The 17,908-nt window shown below is 40.5% G+C and overlaps 2 protein-coding genes across 5 annotated transcripts in view; both read right to left on the bottom strand.

Annotated features, from left to right (window-relative positions):
* The window catches only part of Kiaa1958 (KIAA1958 ortholog), a 116,623-nt gene extending 106,041 nt beyond the window's left edge, over positions 1-10,582 (bottom strand). For 2 of the 3 annotated variants that reach the window (XM_048339282.1, XM_048339266.1), the window contains exon 1: positions 10,430-10,582. The gene's annotated coding sequence lies outside the window, so the exon portion shown is untranslated. The remainder of the gene's footprint in view (positions 1-10,429) is intronic. The other variant, XM_048339275.1, reaches the window with a different exon arrangement.
* A 5,562-nt stretch (positions 10,583-16,144) lies between these two features.
* The window catches only part of Hsdl2 (hydroxysteroid dehydrogenase like 2), a 50,897-nt gene continuing 49,133 nt past the window's right edge, over positions 16,145-17,908 (bottom strand). For both annotated transcript variants that reach the window (XM_048339240.1, XM_048339246.1), the window contains one exon: positions 16,145-16,722. In XM_048339240.1, coding sequence (XP_048195197.1) covers positions 16,610-16,722 — 113 coding nt within the window. In that variant the 3' untranslated portion in view covers positions 16,145-16,609. The remainder of the gene's footprint in view (positions 16,723-17,908) is intronic.

The following is a 17,908-nucleotide window of genomic DNA, read 5'->3' as shown; positions in this document are numbered from 1 at the left end:
AAAAGAAATTGATGTAGCAAAAAGATTTCAGATTTTTTCCCAGTAAAAAGTAATCAAATCTGTGCAATCCCCAAATATCCATAAATATAAAATACATTAGAGACACACCACAAGTATAAAATTACCCTTAACTACTACAAAGAAACATAACCAAACATTTGTTTTCACAAACTGTCATGGTACTCTGTAAAATTTCTTTTTTCCATACTTCATGATTTGCCAAACCTTTACTATATACTTTAAAGTTATTTACTTTTAACTTTTAAAATTGTTCATGCTTAGTCATATTCATTATGAGTTCAGTGGCCTTCAGATTCTGGGATTAGGAAACTTCAAATACCAGAATTTTAGAGGCACACTTCCCAAGGAAGGGGTTATATTTTCATTCATCCCTGCTTAGTGGATGGATACCCCTTCACCATCGTGTACCTGTCTGCCTGTTTGGTTTGGTTTTTGAGGAAGGATCTTCACCTTGTAGTATAGGCTGTCCCAGAACTCCCAATCCTCCTATGTCTGCCTCGGAAGTGCTGAAATTACAGGCTTGTACCACTTTGCCTAGCCTGTAAATCTCTCATTACTGCCCTGACCTAGACAAAAACAAAGAAAAGTTCTTGCCTGCTTTAGTAAATAAGCACCCTTTCCAAGAGCTGCCTGGATACAAATTACTAGTGTTAACCCTTTAAGTCAGAGTAGACACACGCATACTTTATGTACTATACAACTCAAGGACTTGTTGAACTCAATTTTTTTTTTCTTTCTGACATCCAGTAATATGGTCTCCTCCAACTTCAGAAACAATTTATTGCCAGGTGCGTGGCTCACATTTGTAATCCTAGCTACTCAAGAGGCTGCAATCTAAGGATCTCAGTTTGAAGCCAGTATGGGCAGCAATCTCTAATTAACCAATAACAACAACAACCAAAAAAAGGCTGGAAGTGAAGTTGTGGCTCAAGTTGCAGAGCACTAGCCTTGAGCAAAATAGCTCAGGGGCAGTGCTGAGGTCCTGAGTTCAAGCCCCAGGACTGGCACAAACAAAGACAATTTATCCTATATGCCTAGCACAATACTCACATGAATTCATTTAGTTGTTGTGATAGTCACATCCTTACTATTTTGTAAATGTGGAAACAAAAGCACAGATGTTGAACATTTATAAAGACCAGATGTAAGATTTACAAGGACCAGAAACAAACTGTAAACTCAAACAGTCTGAGTCAAAGTCTGCTCTTAACCAAAGAACTTGACAAAAGAATTCAGTGACACCAGAGTTGCTACAGTGGTTTAAGAATTTGGAAATTTTATATTAAATATATTTAGATTTTATTCATTCTGAAAATATTTTTATGATAAAAATTAGGTAAATTGCTGATGGCTGGGCTGGGGATATGGCCTAGTGGCAAGAGTGCCTGCCTCGGATACACGAGGCCCTAGGTTCGATTCCCCAGCACCACATATACAGAAAACGGCCAGAAGCGGCGCTGTGGCTCAAGTGGCGGAGTGCTAGCCTTGAGCGAGAAGAAGCCAGGGACAGTGCTCAGGCCCTGAGTCCAAGGCCCAGGACTGGCAAAAAAAAAAAAAAAATTGCTGATGGCTTATACCTGTAGTTCTCATTACTTGGGAGGCTGAGATCTGCGGATTAAGGTTTGAAGCCAGCTCAGACAGGAAAATCCATGAAACTATTATCTCCAATTAACCACCAAAAAGGCCAAAAGTGGAGCTGTGGCTCAAGTAGTAGAGTGCCAGCCTTGAGCAAAAAAGCTCACAGGCAGCACAGAGGCCCTGAGCCAAGCTCCAGGACACGGACACACACACACACACACACACACACACACACACACACACACACACCACTCAAGTATTACACAGCCTCAGACTGAATGGTGATGGAACATACAAATCAAAAAGAACTAAAAGTTAGAATTCTTCATTTCTGTAGATCTTCTTCATTCATAAAACAAAGGAAATAAAAAAGTTATAACTGACTCAAACACATGAAGATTAATAATTAAAACCAAACAACTCCTTAGTCTAAGACACTGCTACCCACCCATCAATATGGTCAAGTTGTAATCAACTTGGGGAGCATCTAAATAAACGTAATGCGTAATGGAGAGGACCCTGGTCCTGAGTTTAAGCCCTAGTACAGGCACAAAAATAAAACAACAACAAAACAAAAACAGAAGATTATTCTTTCTTATTTTTACTTGAAAAGTTCCATAGTCCAATCTCTTCATCCCATGACCAATTAGTTATCCCTCATCCTCTTGCTACTCTCCCTCTACTTTAATCTGCTGTAGCTTTAACTCCCTTGCTCCTAGAACACATCAAGTATGTCATTTCCAACTGGCCCCTTGCCCTTTACCTTAAATGTTCTCCTCCACATACCTGAACATCAAGACCTCCGAGTAACTATCCTACTTTTTTGGTAACCCTATCTAAAATGTAATAGTCTTGGTTCAATCTCTGTTTTCCCTATTCAGAGTTCTATAAAAGCAGGTATTTCTTTTTCTTTACTGACTTCCCAGCATTTAGAAAAGCACCCAATACTGGCAACTACCCAGAAAATATTATCTAGTTGAGTAAGCCTCTATAATAATCTTTTTAAATGGTCATATACAATTCCATGGAGGATTTGCCTAATACTTCTCCTAGTAATAACAAACATACTGGTTATTGCCAATCTTTTACTGTTATAAATAATACTTTAGTAAAGAGATCAGGAAACTTTTACTTTAGAGAGTCTGGCAGTAAATATTTTCTTCTTTGAAAGGTCTCTATCAAAACTACTCGATTCTGATACTATAGCACAGAAATAACCACAGACAATGAGGTGAACAGTTCTAGGCCTCAGCAAGCCAGATTTAGCTTTTCCACTGAATGTTTTTCTTTTCTTTTTTTCCCATTAGGAGAACTACTAGATAAATTGCTACAAATATACTTGTGATTCTTGAAACATTCTGTCAAACTGCTTTTCAAGAGAACTGGGATACTTAATCATGGTGGTGGGAGTAGAAATTGACACAATCTGGGGAAGCAAATATAGGAGCAGAGTGTTGACAATGCCCTGCTTATTCATCTGAGTGCTACTCCACAGAGCAAAAATCAACTGTACAAATAGATACAGTTTGGTGAAAGGGGCTTGGACTCAGGGAACGGGTACTGTCCCTTATCTTTTTTCAGTCAAGGCTGGTGCTCTACCACTTGGGCTACACCTCCAGTTCCATCTTGTTGGGAGTTAACTGGAGGTCAGAGTCTCACATACTTTACTGCCTGGACTGACTGAACAGCAACTCTCAGATCTTGGCCTCCAAGGCACCTGGCTATACTTTTTTTTATATAAGAAAAAAATAACATAACCATATCAGCAATATATATGAGAATAACTTTTTCCCTGTTTTTTCCTCTTAATCAACAATAGGTGTGATTTCATTTTAAATTATGCTAATTTGATATGGCTAAAAAAAAGAGTTTCTGATTCTTGGCACTCAGGAGACTAGACTAAGGCAAGAGGGTTACAACATGGGTGGGCAACAGAGGCTAGCTAGCCAGACCTTGTCTTAGCAAACAGAAGCAGCTTTACATTGCCAGAGTACTTTGTATTTAACAAGTAGGCTGAACATTTAATCCTCATCTATAATTTTTTTGTGTCTGTGCCAGTGCTCTTACTCAGGGCCCTTGCACTCTCACTTGAGTTTTTCATTCAAGATCGGCCCTCTACCACTTGAGCCACACTTTTACTTCCAGCATCTTGCTGGTTAATCGGAGATAAAAAGTGTCTCTCATGTTTGTCTGCCTTGGCTGGGTTAAAATCTTAATCTTCAGATCTCAACCTCCTTGGGTAGCTAGGTTACAGACATGAGCCCTAGGCACTCAGTTAAATTGTTTTATTTTATCCATCATTCATTAGAATTTTACTAGTTTTTGCACATCCTGAAAATAAATCAAGGTAAAGATACTAATTCTTGTCCATTATATCACTGAAATATTGGTTTTTACAGACTATTTCTTATTCATTCACTCAACACAGGGCCTCATGTATAATAAGCAAACACTTTACCAGAGCTACATTCACAATTACATTGTTTTTAAAAAACAAACTGTCCAGGGGCCAATGGCTCATGCCTATAATCCTAATGATTCAGGAGGCTGAGATCTTGGGATTAGGGTTCAAAGCCAGACCAGGCAAGGAAGTCTGTGAGACTCTTATCTCCAATTAATGAGCAAGAAAGCTGAAAGTGAAGTTGTGGCTCAAGTGGTAGAGCACTAGCCCTGAGAGAAAAAGTTCATGGATAATGTTCAGGCCCGAGTTCAAGATGTAGGACTGGCACAAGAACAAAAATAAAAACAAAATTAATTTGTTGGAGATGTGAAAAAAATACAAAAACGCAAAAGACAAGTAACCATGATTTTCACATACAAAAACAAAATATGTACATAGGTGAAGCTATGAATAGGTGGAGAATGGCCATTTGGCCTAGACAGAAGTAGATGAAGTGTTTGCTTTCATGTGTTAACCTTCCTACCAAAGTTCCTCCCCAGGATGCACACTGCCAAATGAGGTTGTACTTCTAGGCAAAGGTTTTCTTGATATGGCTGCAATGTCCTTTTCTATTATCTGTGCTATGTGATGGGCCGAACTATTGTTGTGCCAAGCCACGAGACTACCACCAAGAAGACCACCAAGACTCAGACATTCCGAAGTGCAATAGCAAGGCAAGACTTTATTCAAGCGGGGCTGCGGCCCCGGCCTTGTCCTACCCACCGACACAGTGAAGGTTAGGAGGCAGCCCCCAGCTGCAATTACACAGAGTTTATAAAGGCAAAAGACAAAGTTACAGCAATAAGGTGTTTAAGCAAGCAAGATTACGAGTACAAGTCTGATTGGCTCAGGGCTCGAGGCATTCTAGGGGTGGTTAGAGTTAAGCATTCCCAGTCGTTAGAGTTCTCGACCGGCTGTGCCCTAATAAGCTTGTCCTGGGGTTTGCTCACAGGGCCTGCTTATCTCAGGTTTATGTGGTAAAGTGGGGTTCGCGTGGTAAAGTGGGGCCTGACTTCAAAGTCTGGCTCTTCATTTCCCCCCTTCACTATGACTTCCACCTCCTTAGATTCATCTGCTCAAGGCCCAACCTCCAGCACCTCAGAATGCTTATCTTTGGAGAGAAGGCCTTTAAGAAAGGAAATTCAGGTAAAGGAAGTCATAATCCACCTAATCCTTCTTATAATGTTTGATACTGTTATAAGAGACAGGACATAAACAAGTAGAGGGAAACCAACCCAAGACCTCAGAAGAACCCAGTCACCCACCATGGGTGTTACTTTGTTATGACAGTACAAGCTGGAAGGAGAAAGTATTCTAGCTAGGTATGAATTTTAAAATATTCTTAACTCTGTCCTAGACATGTGAAGTCTCACAACAGAAAAGTTTTTGATAGTTGGTGATTATGTCTAAAATAATGCAATGATAAAAATTTTTAAAATTGTAGTATTTACAGGGATAAATGTAAAAAAAAACTAAAGGGTTACAATATTTGTGATTAGAAAAAGTTAAAATAGTGTCAGCTTTGAGGAAAAGAGATTCCAACTAAGACGTGCCCCATGTCTGAAAGGAAAGTTAACCAAAAACTAAATGAGTGATTAAAGGTCTTGCTTGGTGCCAGTGGCTCACACCTGTAATGCTACTCAGGAAGTTGAGAGCTGAGGATCATGGTTCAAAGCCAGAAAAAAAAAAAAAAAGCCAGAAGTGGAGGTGTAGCCCAAGAAACCTTGAGCAAAAAGAAGCTCAAGGACAGCACCTGGTTTCAAGCCCCAGGACTGGCACAAAACAAAACAAAACAAAACAAAACAAAAAAGGCTGGTGAAGCAAGGAAAAGTAATGGAGGTAACTTTGGGTAATTCTCTGGAATTAAAAAATTTCACACACACACACATTTCTTTTAACATTTAAGCCAACAGAATCCTTGGTATTTATTTAACAAAATATATTTTTAGGTATCGAGTAAAAAGATATTTACAATAGATGTTAGCATAATTCTGGTTCTTTTTTTTTTTTTTTTTTTGGTTGGTTGTGGGGCTTGAACTTGGGGCCTACAAGCTGTCCCTGAGCTTCTTTGTGCTCAAGGCTAGTGGCTCTACCACTTAAACCACAGTGCTACTTCTGGTTTTTGAGTGGTCAATTGGAGATAAGACTCATGGGGACTTTTCTGCCTGTGTTTGAGCCACCAAGGCCAGGCTTAATTTTTTTGAAGAAAATAAATAATAATTACTAACAATTCGACAGTACATACTACTTACTGTCTTACTTACCATCATTTAGAACAAAGACCATTTTCAAGGGAATAAAAGAGAAAGGAAAGCTAGTCTCTAACCTATAGCTACTGAAGTGAAACCTGTTACCTGATGCTGGGCCAGCTAAAGTTCAGGCAGATCAGAAGGGAAAAAGTAGACTGAAAAAGCGTCCCTTTATGGTAGATTAAAAAAAATGTTTCTAAAAGTTTCTCAAATATTTTAGCATCATCTTAAAGTTATATTTCACGAGCAGGAAGCTAGTGGCTCACACCTATAATAGGAACTACTCAGGAAGCTGAGATCTGAAAATGGAGATTTGAAGCCAACCAAAGCGGGAAAGTCTATGAGATTTTTATCTCCAATTAATCACCAAATAAAACTGCAAGTGGTGCTGTGGCTCAAGCGGTAGAGCACTAGCCTTAAGCAAAAAAGGCTCAGGGACAGAACCCAAGCCTGTCTTCAAGCCCCAGGACCAACATGTCTAGGTACTATATTTCACGTACAGTTGTCTAATTTTTATTCTGGGTAGTTACCTCCTTTCCAGTATAAAAATATTACATGCCTTAGCTTTCAATGTTATTTCCAAGTATGATAACATGTATGTGAAACATATCCTTTCGGACCCTAGAGTCATTAGCATTATCAGTATGAAGCAGTGAAAAAGCTCTCCAATCATTCAAATCTAAGTCTGAGAAACTAACTTGCATACTGTTGTATAATTTGTCTTTCTCCAGAAAAGCCTCTATTGGCACTAGATACAAAGTAAAATTCCAAAATTTGCATTTTCAGTACTTTTGATTTCTTGACCTTTTATTTGAATATGAGCAACTAAGCTTTACCAAACAACAGAATTTACACAGTAACTAGCCAACCAGTCCTCATTATGGAATCTATGCAGTGCATTTGTTACCTAGGAAACTGACTGGAGCACAAGGCAGAGTGCAATTTCAGTCTAGCAAAAGAATTCTCCAATCATGCTGGTAAATAAAGTCCACAAATCAACTAATCAGGAGCAAAGTCAAGAAATATCACATAAGAGTTGAGCTCCATGAAAACTTCTTTTAAAGGAAAAAAGAATGAAACCTGTGGGGCTTCTTTTGGCAACTATGTAGATCTCTTAAGTAAATATTATGAGCCAGTTTCTTTACAAACACAACTGTCATAAAATAAAACTGTTGAAAATAAATGGCTTCTCTCCAACCTTCAGCTTCTCTATTTTTGACAGTATTTAAGAGAGAAAGCTTCTTTAGAGCCAGCCCCATACATCTGGTACCAGAATATTAATCCAAGAATGAAGTCTTCATTTTCAGCAAGCAACACAGGCATGTGCTGTTCTTAAACAATGCAGGATGATAAAGGCTGCAAGAAGAGGTCACTGTCTACCCCTCACAGTCAGACCGGCTTCCCAACCAGGACTGAAAAAAACTGCATGAAACTCATAGTCCTACTATAAGACTAAAAATATTACTTTTCGTTTTCCATTTGAGTATTACAGATACTAAAACTAAACATTTGGAGGTCTCAACTAACATTAAAATGTCCATTTTGTTTCCTTTAATGATATATCATGTTTAATAATTTACCCACAGGAAAATGCTAGACAGGTCTATAGATTTTAAAACCTATATCAAATTCAACTGTACACAGCACAGTGTTTTAAAAAATGTATTTTAAAATCCAATTTCATAAAAATTCAAATTTTCTCAAAGTAGCATTTTTGTCACAATGTTAAAAGTAACAGTGTTCAATCATGAACAATGAAAAAAAATATGCCTTCCTGAACATCAGCCTACTAATTGGAAAATGTGTACACTTTTCTGGAATGTTTCTCATTACACTAAAATATTACTGCCAATTGCACAAGGAAAAAGAATAATGAAACAAAAATACAAAATGCTACTTATCAGTGAAAAACAAGCAAAAGCCTATGATCTGCCTTTAAGATCCCACAGAAACTCACTCCTGTGCTGACCTGAAAAGCAATTTCTTAATACAGGCTATCCTGTGTAAATGTTTAGTTTACATAGTAACTGTTAAATCTTATCATCACCAGTGACAGACTGGCAAATGCATAAACAAGCAATTCAATTTGTTAGATTTTGTTTTTTGTTTTTTTTTTAGTACTTCACCAGCTGATGAAGAGGTGGAATTCTGAGTGGTCTTGAACTCTTTTTTCCCAGCTAAGCCAAACTTAACATCAATATTTTTCCTTTTTGGAGTCTTCATAATGGAAAGAAGAGAGGAACATAGGTCAAGAGCCTTCCAAAGCCATGCACTAAGGTACGAGCCTTTGCACAGACTTTAAATTTACTTACCTAAACTGAAAGTCACTGAGAGAACTAATAAAATTTGACCAACTGACAAGGGGCTTACCCTATCATATTTACATGAAGTCTATTCTAGGTTTCAAGTAAAGTGTGTACAAATGTGTAACCCAGGCATTTTGTAAAACTAAGCATAAAACAATATTAATGTACTAACGTAAAGGAAGCAAGAATCTAGGACAAATTTTTTCCTAGAAAAAGTCATATTTTTAAGTATATTAGACATCTTTCTGCAATGGCAAAAATTCAGTTTGCCTAAATAAATGCAATAAATTATGTGTTTTTCTGATGATTTTCTATGTCTGACAGAAATCTATACAAATATTTTTCCACCAAGAAAACACCTGAAAATGAAAACCTCCACTTTCTCCAAATGACTGTACCTGTAATTGTTTTGGTGCTTCTCCAAGCTGCTTTAAAAAGGAGGAAGAAGAAGTATCTCTGGTAAATGCCAGGTTTATATTTATTAATAAATTCTCAGAGTAGGCATGAATACTTTTGAAAAGTGAACAGACTGTGGTTAACACAAAATCATACCCTCAGACCTATATAAAAACTCTGAATCTGTGAAACTGGTTTTCAAGATAGTTTATTATTTGAATGTCTCTGCTTTGCAACTGTTCGTGTGGTGTGTTTTTTTTTAAGTTAATACGGTAACATCAGAAATATTGTCCCACGGGACTTGCAAAACAATACTTCCAACATATATAACAACCCAATCTTTGGGCCATATGCATAGAATACATAACAGGCACATGAAAAACAAAACAGAAAAGAATAGCCATGGGGGTGGTGAGAGAGTCAATTCTAACATTCATGTTCTTCTCATACTTAATCAAAGACTTCATATCTTAAACCAGCGCAAGAAAGGTTCTAGCCTGAATGGAAAGCTACCCCCCCCCACCACCCCCATCATGAAAACAGCCCCCTTGGGACTCACAGGTTAACAGTTGACTTCACAGGGAGAACATTCTCTTTAAATGCTAGTAATCTAAAAAAGCAGAAGTATGGGTGACTGAGGAAGAAACCAAAACTTTACTCCAAATCTTCAAAACAAATATATACATTACTGTTAAAACACACACACACACGTACGTGTCATTTTTTTACCCTTTCCATCTTATCTAACCTTTAAAATAATAGAGATTTTTTTTACAGCCTTAGAAACTAGAAAAGAAAAAAAATAAATAAAAACCCGAAAACGTGATTCTGGCCAGCCCAACCTCCTTCCACTGTGCACACTACGTTTGTTGATGTATTTGATAACAAACACAAATCACTGTGCGCAGCCTCAGAAGGGGGCGGAGTGGGGGGCGCGAAGAGCCTCGGGGAGAAAGCCCTCCTCCGTTAGAAACAATAAATACGGGAGTCCGGCGGCGCACGTTCCTGCACACACGCCCCGCGCCGCGCCTCGGGGTGCCTCCCGCGGAGAGGAGCAAGTACCGCACAGCCCCAGAACCACCGCACACTTGCCAACTAGCAGGCACGTCTGTCCTTCCGCCCCCCACACACACCTTCCCGCCTCCGACAGCCCCCCCGGCCGCGGACCCGGGCGACGCAGCGCAGCCCGTGGACCCCCCCGCCCACTGGGCGCGGGGGTCTCCGCCCCCCCACGCCCCTCTTCCCACCCACCCCCCCTCCGCCGAAGTCCAGCCGGCCGCGCGGGTCCCCGGCCCCACTCCCGCCGCGCTCCCCTGAGGAGAAACAAAAGGAGGGTTCGGCGGGGTCACGGCGCGACCGCCCCCACACAAAGAGGCATGCCCGCCCGGGCCGCCGCGTCTGCGCGTTCGTCCCCGCCCCGCGCGCGGGCTCTCACCCACCTGCAGGTGTCTGTGCGTCTGTCCATAGGAACGCGAGCGGCGGGGCGGCCTGTGGGAGCCCGGCTGCCCGGGCTGGACGGGGCGGGACGCAATGAGGGTGGGGGGGGAGGGAGGAGGGCGGGAGGACGGCGAGCAGCCGGAGGGCCAGGCACCGAAGGCAAGTGGAGCTGGGAAGGCAGCGCGGCCCGGCGGACGGCGGCGGCGGCGGCGGCAGCGGCGGGGGCGCGGGCGCCGACCGGGCTGGGCCACCACGCGCGCCGCTCCGTGCGCCGCGGGCTGGACGCGCTCGGCTAGAAAGCGCGCTGGGCGGGCGGGAGGGGGGGCGGGGCGGGGGCGGGGCCGGGAGCAGGGCGGGGGCTCGGACCTGGGGCTCCAGCCCGCACCGGAAACGCGCCGTGGTCGGTGAGACCCACAGGAAGTGTGTAACGACACCTCCTACCACACGCACCGGGCTCGCGGGCGGCGCTGCCCGGAGGTGGAGGGGCTCTACCTAGTGCTGCTCACTCGCAGCGGTCGCCACGCTGGGCCGTGGAGGTGTGGGACCCCGCCACCCCGACAAGGTAGTATGGAACCCGTCGCATCCCCCTGCCCGCCGCTTTCGAGCTCCACGACACCACCCACATCCAGGGAGCAGACAACACGCTCCTATCCCGAGCGAGATGTGTCACCTGTTATACCACACCGAGCAGAGAGGCCCCTCCACAGCCAGAGAGGTGACAGAACACCTCCGGCCGACCTACTCCGTGCACTCCGTAGAAACCGCTGTCCCGTGGAGGTGCCAAACTTGGTTCAGCTGCAACAACACACACCCATCCCTGTTTAAGTCAACCTAAAGCTGGCCCAGACGAATGCTCCTGCACACCAGGGACACGGGAACACCCATGTGACATCCTGTGCCGTGTGGCACAACAGAGGTGAGGCTGCACCTTTAACCAACACTTATTCTTTATGTTCGTGGTGGAGGTGGGGCTTGAACTCAGGGCCCTGGCTCTGCCCTTTAGCTTTTATAAGCTCATCAGCACTCTACCATTTGAGCCACAGCGCTACTTCTGGTTTCTTGCTGGTTAATTGGAGATAAGAGTCTCACTGAGTCAGGTGTGTGTGTATGCGTATTGTGTATATGTGTATACATGTACATATATAATATACATGTAAACTATTATACCGATAAATAATATGAAGGGGGGAGGGAGCGCCAGTGCCTCCAGCCTCTTTTTGTCTTTTTTGGTTTTTTTTTTTTGGCCAGTCCTGGGCCTTGAACTCAGGGCCTGAGCACTGTCCCTGGCTTCCTTTTGCTCAAGGCTAGCACTCTGCCACTTGAGCCACAGCGCCACTTCTGGCCGTTTTCTGTATATGTGGTGCTGGGGAATTGAACCCAGGGCCTCATGTATATGAGGCAAGTTCTCTTGCCACTAGGCCATATCCCCAGCCCCCTCCAGCCTCTTTTTGCATTGCTTATTTTCTAAGTAGTTTTCTTTGTACCCAGGAGGGGAATAATGATGACAAACAAACCCCTGCATCTAGTCGTGGTACTTCCCTGATAGCCACTGAGTGAGATGGAGTCTCAAAACTTTTTGACAGCATTGGTCTCAAAGAACCATCATCTGATCGCTGCCTCCCAAGTAGCTAGGATTATAGGCGTGGGCCACTGTGTCCAACTCAGTATGATATTCTTAACACTTTCTGCTATTAACACTGTCCTTTGTCTAGGCCGGATTTTAAAAAAAAATCTGCACAAGCCAGGCACCAGTGACTCATGCCTGTAATCCTAGCTACTCAGGAGGCTGAGATCTGAGGATCACTGTTCATAGACAGCCCAGGCAGGAAAGTCCATGAGACTCTTATCTCCAATTAACTACCAGAAAACTGGAAGTGGTGCTGTGGCTCAAAGTGGTAGAGTGCTAGCTTTGAGCTGAAGAGCACAGGGACAGTGCCCAGGTCCAGATTTCAAGCCCCATGACCACCACCAACAACAAAAATCTGCATAAATAATTTTCACTTACTAATGTCTATACAAAATAACACCTCCTCTACACACACAGTTCATTGCTACACATTCCAAAGATGTGATCCTGTGAAGAAACTGGCACCCTTGTGCACTGCTGGTGTGACTATAAGGTGTAACCGCCATGTAAAACAGTATGGAGAATCCTCATAAAACTAAAAATGTAATAATCAGATGAACCATACTCCAGCAGACTCACTTCTGAGTATGTTCCCAAAAGGAGATGAAGGCAAGGTCTTAAAGGTACAATATGTAAAGAGGTGAAAGCAATCTAAGGGTCAATTGACAGATGAATGGATAAAATGTGACATATACTTACAATGGAATATTATTCAGCCTTTAAAAAAAAGTGCTGTGTGTAATCTGTAATTCTGGCTGCTTGGGAAGTTGAGATCTAAGGATCAAAGTTTGAAGCCAGCATAGGCAGGAAAGCCTTTGAGATGTATCTCAACCACCAGAATGCTCCAAGTGGAAATGTGGCTCAAGTAGTAGAATGCCAGCCTTGAGGAAAAGCCAAGCAAAAGCACAAGGCCTTGATTCAAGAGCAAATACTCACATACACACACAAAGTAATGTCACATGCTACAACTTCCATGAATTTGGGTGACATTCTTCTAAATAAGCCAGTGACAAAAAGGACAAATACTAGATGATCCCACTTATATGAATTATCTGCATATTTGAAATGACAGAAACATAAAGCAGAATAGTGGTAACAAGTCGGGAGTGGAGAATGGAAAGTTAGTACTCAGTGGAATGTGCTTCACTTTGCAAAATGAAAAGTTATAGAGATCTAAATTGAACTATAGCGATCTAAATTTAAATATATACACTACACAGTTAAAAGTGATTGGCAGGGCAAATTTTTGTACTTTATTTTTACCACAATTAAAAGTATATACATATGTATATATGCATGTATATGTGTATATATATGTGTATATGTGTACATGTGTATATATATATATGTATATGTATATATGTGCATATATATGTATAGGTACATATATATGCATCCTTGTGGCTATTTTGGGCTCTAGCATTAAGCAAATTAACTTTCCTAATGAGAATTATAAAAGCTGTTTATAACGACTAGAGAACAATCTAGCCAACAAATCCTTGAGAGTTCAACAACAAAGAATGAGGAAATATCTTTGAGTTAGTACTATATTCCCAGCCACTTTTCCTTATTGGGAGCTTGCTAATTTGTGTTCAGGATAGAAGCCAAAGAGACTTCTAGAGTTTGGGACAGTCTCATTGGGCTGAAGACACAAAATTTGTAGGTCAAGTCTATTAAGGCAGCTAGGCCTTTGTCAGGCCAAGATCCTAAACAATATAATTATAGAAAAGTCCATCACTGGAGGGAAAGTCACACACACACACACACACACACACACACACACACACCCTGTAATCCAATCTAGATGGGAGGCAGAGGTACAGCTGGTCCAGGACAAAAGCACAAGACTATAGAAAAAACAAGAAGGATGGAAACATGTTAAAATATTTGCCTAACAAGTTACAAAAGGCCCTGAGCTCAAACATCAGTGCCACCAAAAAAAAAAAAAAAAAAAAGTATCACCTTGCCATTCTCCAAAGCATTTGTGAATTCCTATTCTAAAAAGAAAGGGGCAAGAAACCAAGAACTGAAGTAGAAAGCAACTTCTGGGGGAAAAATAAGAGTAGAAATCTTGGTTTGTCTCATGGTGTTGTGGGAATTAAATAGGAAGGAGGGGCCCTTGTAAACATCTCAGTTGCAATTGTAACCCTTTAATATCTATATACACTGGAAACAAAAGCAAATCTGAAATAGTCCCACTCATACCTATAGCAGAGCCTTGTACTGCCTTAGTCTCTGGTTGGATCAAGATGACTTCTGACACAAAAAATAACCCAGCTCTTTAGTGGGACTTTAATAGAATTGCTTTATAATTTTTCAGACAATATCTGGCATTCCACCAAATATAAATATGCCAAGAAAAGATAAACCAAGCTCAGTAAAAACCAGGACAAAAAGACAAAAGAATCATGGGTACATGTTCCAGATATCCTAGTTATTAGCCATAACCTATAGAATAGCTATGTTATATGTTGTGTAATATGTTCAAAACACAAATAATAGAATGGACAGTTTCACTAGAGAATTAGGATTTCATAAGACTCAAATAGAGCTATCATGGGAATTAAATCAAAATCACAACAGAATACCACTATACATCCACCAAGATGCTTATAATAAAGAAGAAAGTGAGCTGGGAATATGGCATAGTGAAAGAGTGCTTGCCTTGTATACATGAAGCCCTGAGTTCGATTCCTCAGTACCACATAAATAGAAAAAGCCAGAAGTGGCGCTGTGGCTCAAGTGGTATAGTGCCAGCCTTGAGCAAAAAGAAGCCAGGGACAGTGCTCAGGCTCTGGGTCAAACCTCAAGATTTACCAAAAAAAAAGAGAGAAAGAAAGAAAGAGAAAGGAAGAAAGAGAGAGAGAGAGTCCTGAGCCTTTGTGATGGAGAATCAACTCTTGGTCACTTCTTAGTGGGACGATAAGATGGTACAGGTACTTTGGAAAATAGACAACAAGTCTTCAAAAGGCTAAACACAAAATTACAATCCAGCAGCTTTCATCTTAGGCATATAATCAAGAGGAATGACCATACATGTCATCACAAAAACTTGTACATGAATACTCAGCAGTATTATTGATAATAAGTATAAAATAGGAAGATCCTAAATGTTCACCACTTGAGCCATGGTGCCACTTCCAGCTTTTTTCTGTGACTAATTGGAGATAAGTGTCTCACGGACTTTTCTGCCTTGGCTGGCTTCCAACCTCAGTCCTTAGATCTCAGCCTTCTGAGTTACTAGGTTTACGGACATGAGCCACCAGCGCCTAGCAAGAAGGGAAGTTTTAACTACACCAAAGGTGACAAGGTGCAGCTAGTCTTCAAACACCTAAGTCAGGCCAAAAAAAGAAATTGATGTGGAGGCAGCAATTATATGAATTGACAGTGACACAATGCTACAATATGGATGAACTCTGAAAACATTAAGGAGTTAAAAAAGCCAGTCATAATGGTTATATTTAATGCTCAGGACAGGCAAATCAACAGCAAGAGAAAGTTGACTGGGGGTTGCCTATAGCCAAGAGGTTTTAGTGAAAATGTGGATGGGTTAAATGCTACTAGAGTACAGTTCCTTTTATGGGTGATAAAAAAAGATGTTATAAAATTATGATCATGGTTGCTTAACTCTGTGAACATAACTAAGTGAATACAACTAAAAGCCAATGAATTATACACTTTAAAAAGAGAATTGTATGCATGTTATTTGTATGTCAACAAACTTGTTTGGTTTGGTTTTGTGAGAAGGTCTCACTACATTGCTCTGGATGGGCAGTCTAGTCTCACCATCAGCAGTCATCATTACTCTGGTGAGCCTAACAGTACAATACAAAAAGAAAAAGAAACAAAGGCACAATGGATAAGAAGACATAAAATTATCTTTACTGGCAGTTAATATAATTATATACATTTTTTTAAAACCTGCAGAATTTTCACATAAAGCTAAAACTAAAAAGTGGATGTAAGGACTACTTAGAAATTTTAGTTATATTTCTACATATTAACAAAGAAAAATTAAAAACTGAAATTCAAAAGCTATTTCAGATAGCATCAATCATGTGAAGTGTTTATGGGTTAAGTTTTTTGAAAAAAATCCTGCATGCAAATATGCTTAAACCCATAAAACATTGCTGAGCAAAACTAAAGGCCTAAAAACAGAGGAAGAGAGATACTACAAGTTGAGAGCTCCTTATCTGAGTTGTCTTTAAGGGAGGACAAACCAGCTTTATTTTATATGAGAAGAAGCTGCAATCAGAGCTAATTTGACTGCTTGACCTGGTTGGTTATTCATAGTATACTTTTCCTAAAAGAGAATAGGATATAAGGCTTAGAGGAATCTCTCAGAATATAAAGAACACAATGTCATAGAACTTAATAAGGCATATGTTTGATTCAGCTAGCTGCTTTAATTATGTCAAGTTTTATAGATAAATTCAACTTTTTTTCTAGAACATGTGTATCCTTGAAAATAGTAAGGGAGACAATGAACGTTAGATTTTAACTATTGAGCTTACTTTACTTTTTCAACATAGTCAACATTTTTGTTTATTTTTCTTCATAGTCGTGAATTCATCTGAGTCATCAGCTTTTCCAATTTGATTGCTAGGGCCATGTTTCCTTTAATCTTCAATTTTCCAGACATAAATGCCATTGTTGGCTTTAGTTTCCCTAGAATGAGAAAAATGAGAGGACAAAGCAACCATTAGTGACCCAAAGTGTCTTTCAAAAATATGCATCATAAAAAGAATTTCATTGAGTTGTATATAAATGTCAAAAGCATACAAATTTCCACTACAACATTTTTATCAGTATCTAGGGAGTCTCAATCCCTGACTTAGATGCTTACAATATCCTGATATATGAGGGATTTGTAAAAAAACAATTAGCAGAAGGTTATGGAAAAAGCTAAAGACATATTTCTTACAGTACACCAAAGGAAACAGGACCCTCAGATGAATACTGCTAAATAAGTAGTATGTTTTTCAGTAAAATTTCCAATTTGTTATATCTCATTAAACTTTTAGTTACTTCAAGTTTAAATTCAAGAAATTGAAGACTATGGACCTGACTCAAGTATGGTAGAGTGCTCAATTCAATCCTCAATACTGGGGGAGGGGGGGGAGCGGGGAAGGGGGAATGAAAGAAGAAAGGGAAAGAGAGAAGAAGAGAGGGAAAGAGAGAAAAGACACTCAATAGAAAAAAAGGAAATCACATGTCTGATAAAGAACATGTGTCCACAAGAAATGTGGTATGTGTATGTGTGTATGGGACTTTTATTCATCCATCGGGAAAAATACTATGTCATTTGTAGGGAAATGGATGGACCTGGAAAAAGTTATGGTAAGTGAAGTAACTCAGGCTCAGAAAGACAAAGGGCACATGTTTTCCCTCATGTGTGTAAGTTAGATCTAAATTATAAACATATAAAAATATATGCAGGGTCATAGGAATATACAAAAAACAACTTGACTAAAGTACGGTATACACAGTATAGTATTCCAATGGTGTAGCTCCTTTGAACAACTGACAGTTTAACAAAATGAATACCAGGCAGCTGAAACATGAGTTGTCAAGAGGAGAGGGAGATTGAGTGGGGAGAGCAGGCATATACAAAGAAGAAGGGTGGGTGAATACAGTCATAACATCCAATGTGCATATGTGAAAATGGAGCCAGGTAACTTGAGGTGGGATTGGGAGAAATGGAGGAGAACAAGGTAAGGAATGACACTGATGAAGGGACATTGTACTCATAAGTTGATATGTTGAGTTAAAAATCCCTTTGTACCACTATGTAAAGATGGTAAATAATAAAAAGAACATGGGTCCAATCTAGACATGGAGATGTGGATCAAGT

Source organism: Perognathus longimembris, chromosome 1 (assembly GCF_023159225.1).
Source record: "Perognathus longimembris pacificus isolate PPM17 chromosome 1, ASM2315922v1, whole genome shotgun sequence".
Lineage (NCBI taxonomy): Eukaryota > Metazoa > Chordata > Mammalia > Rodentia > Heteromyidae > Perognathus > Perognathus longimembris.
This window is presented reverse-complemented; position numbering and strand designations above follow the sequence as displayed.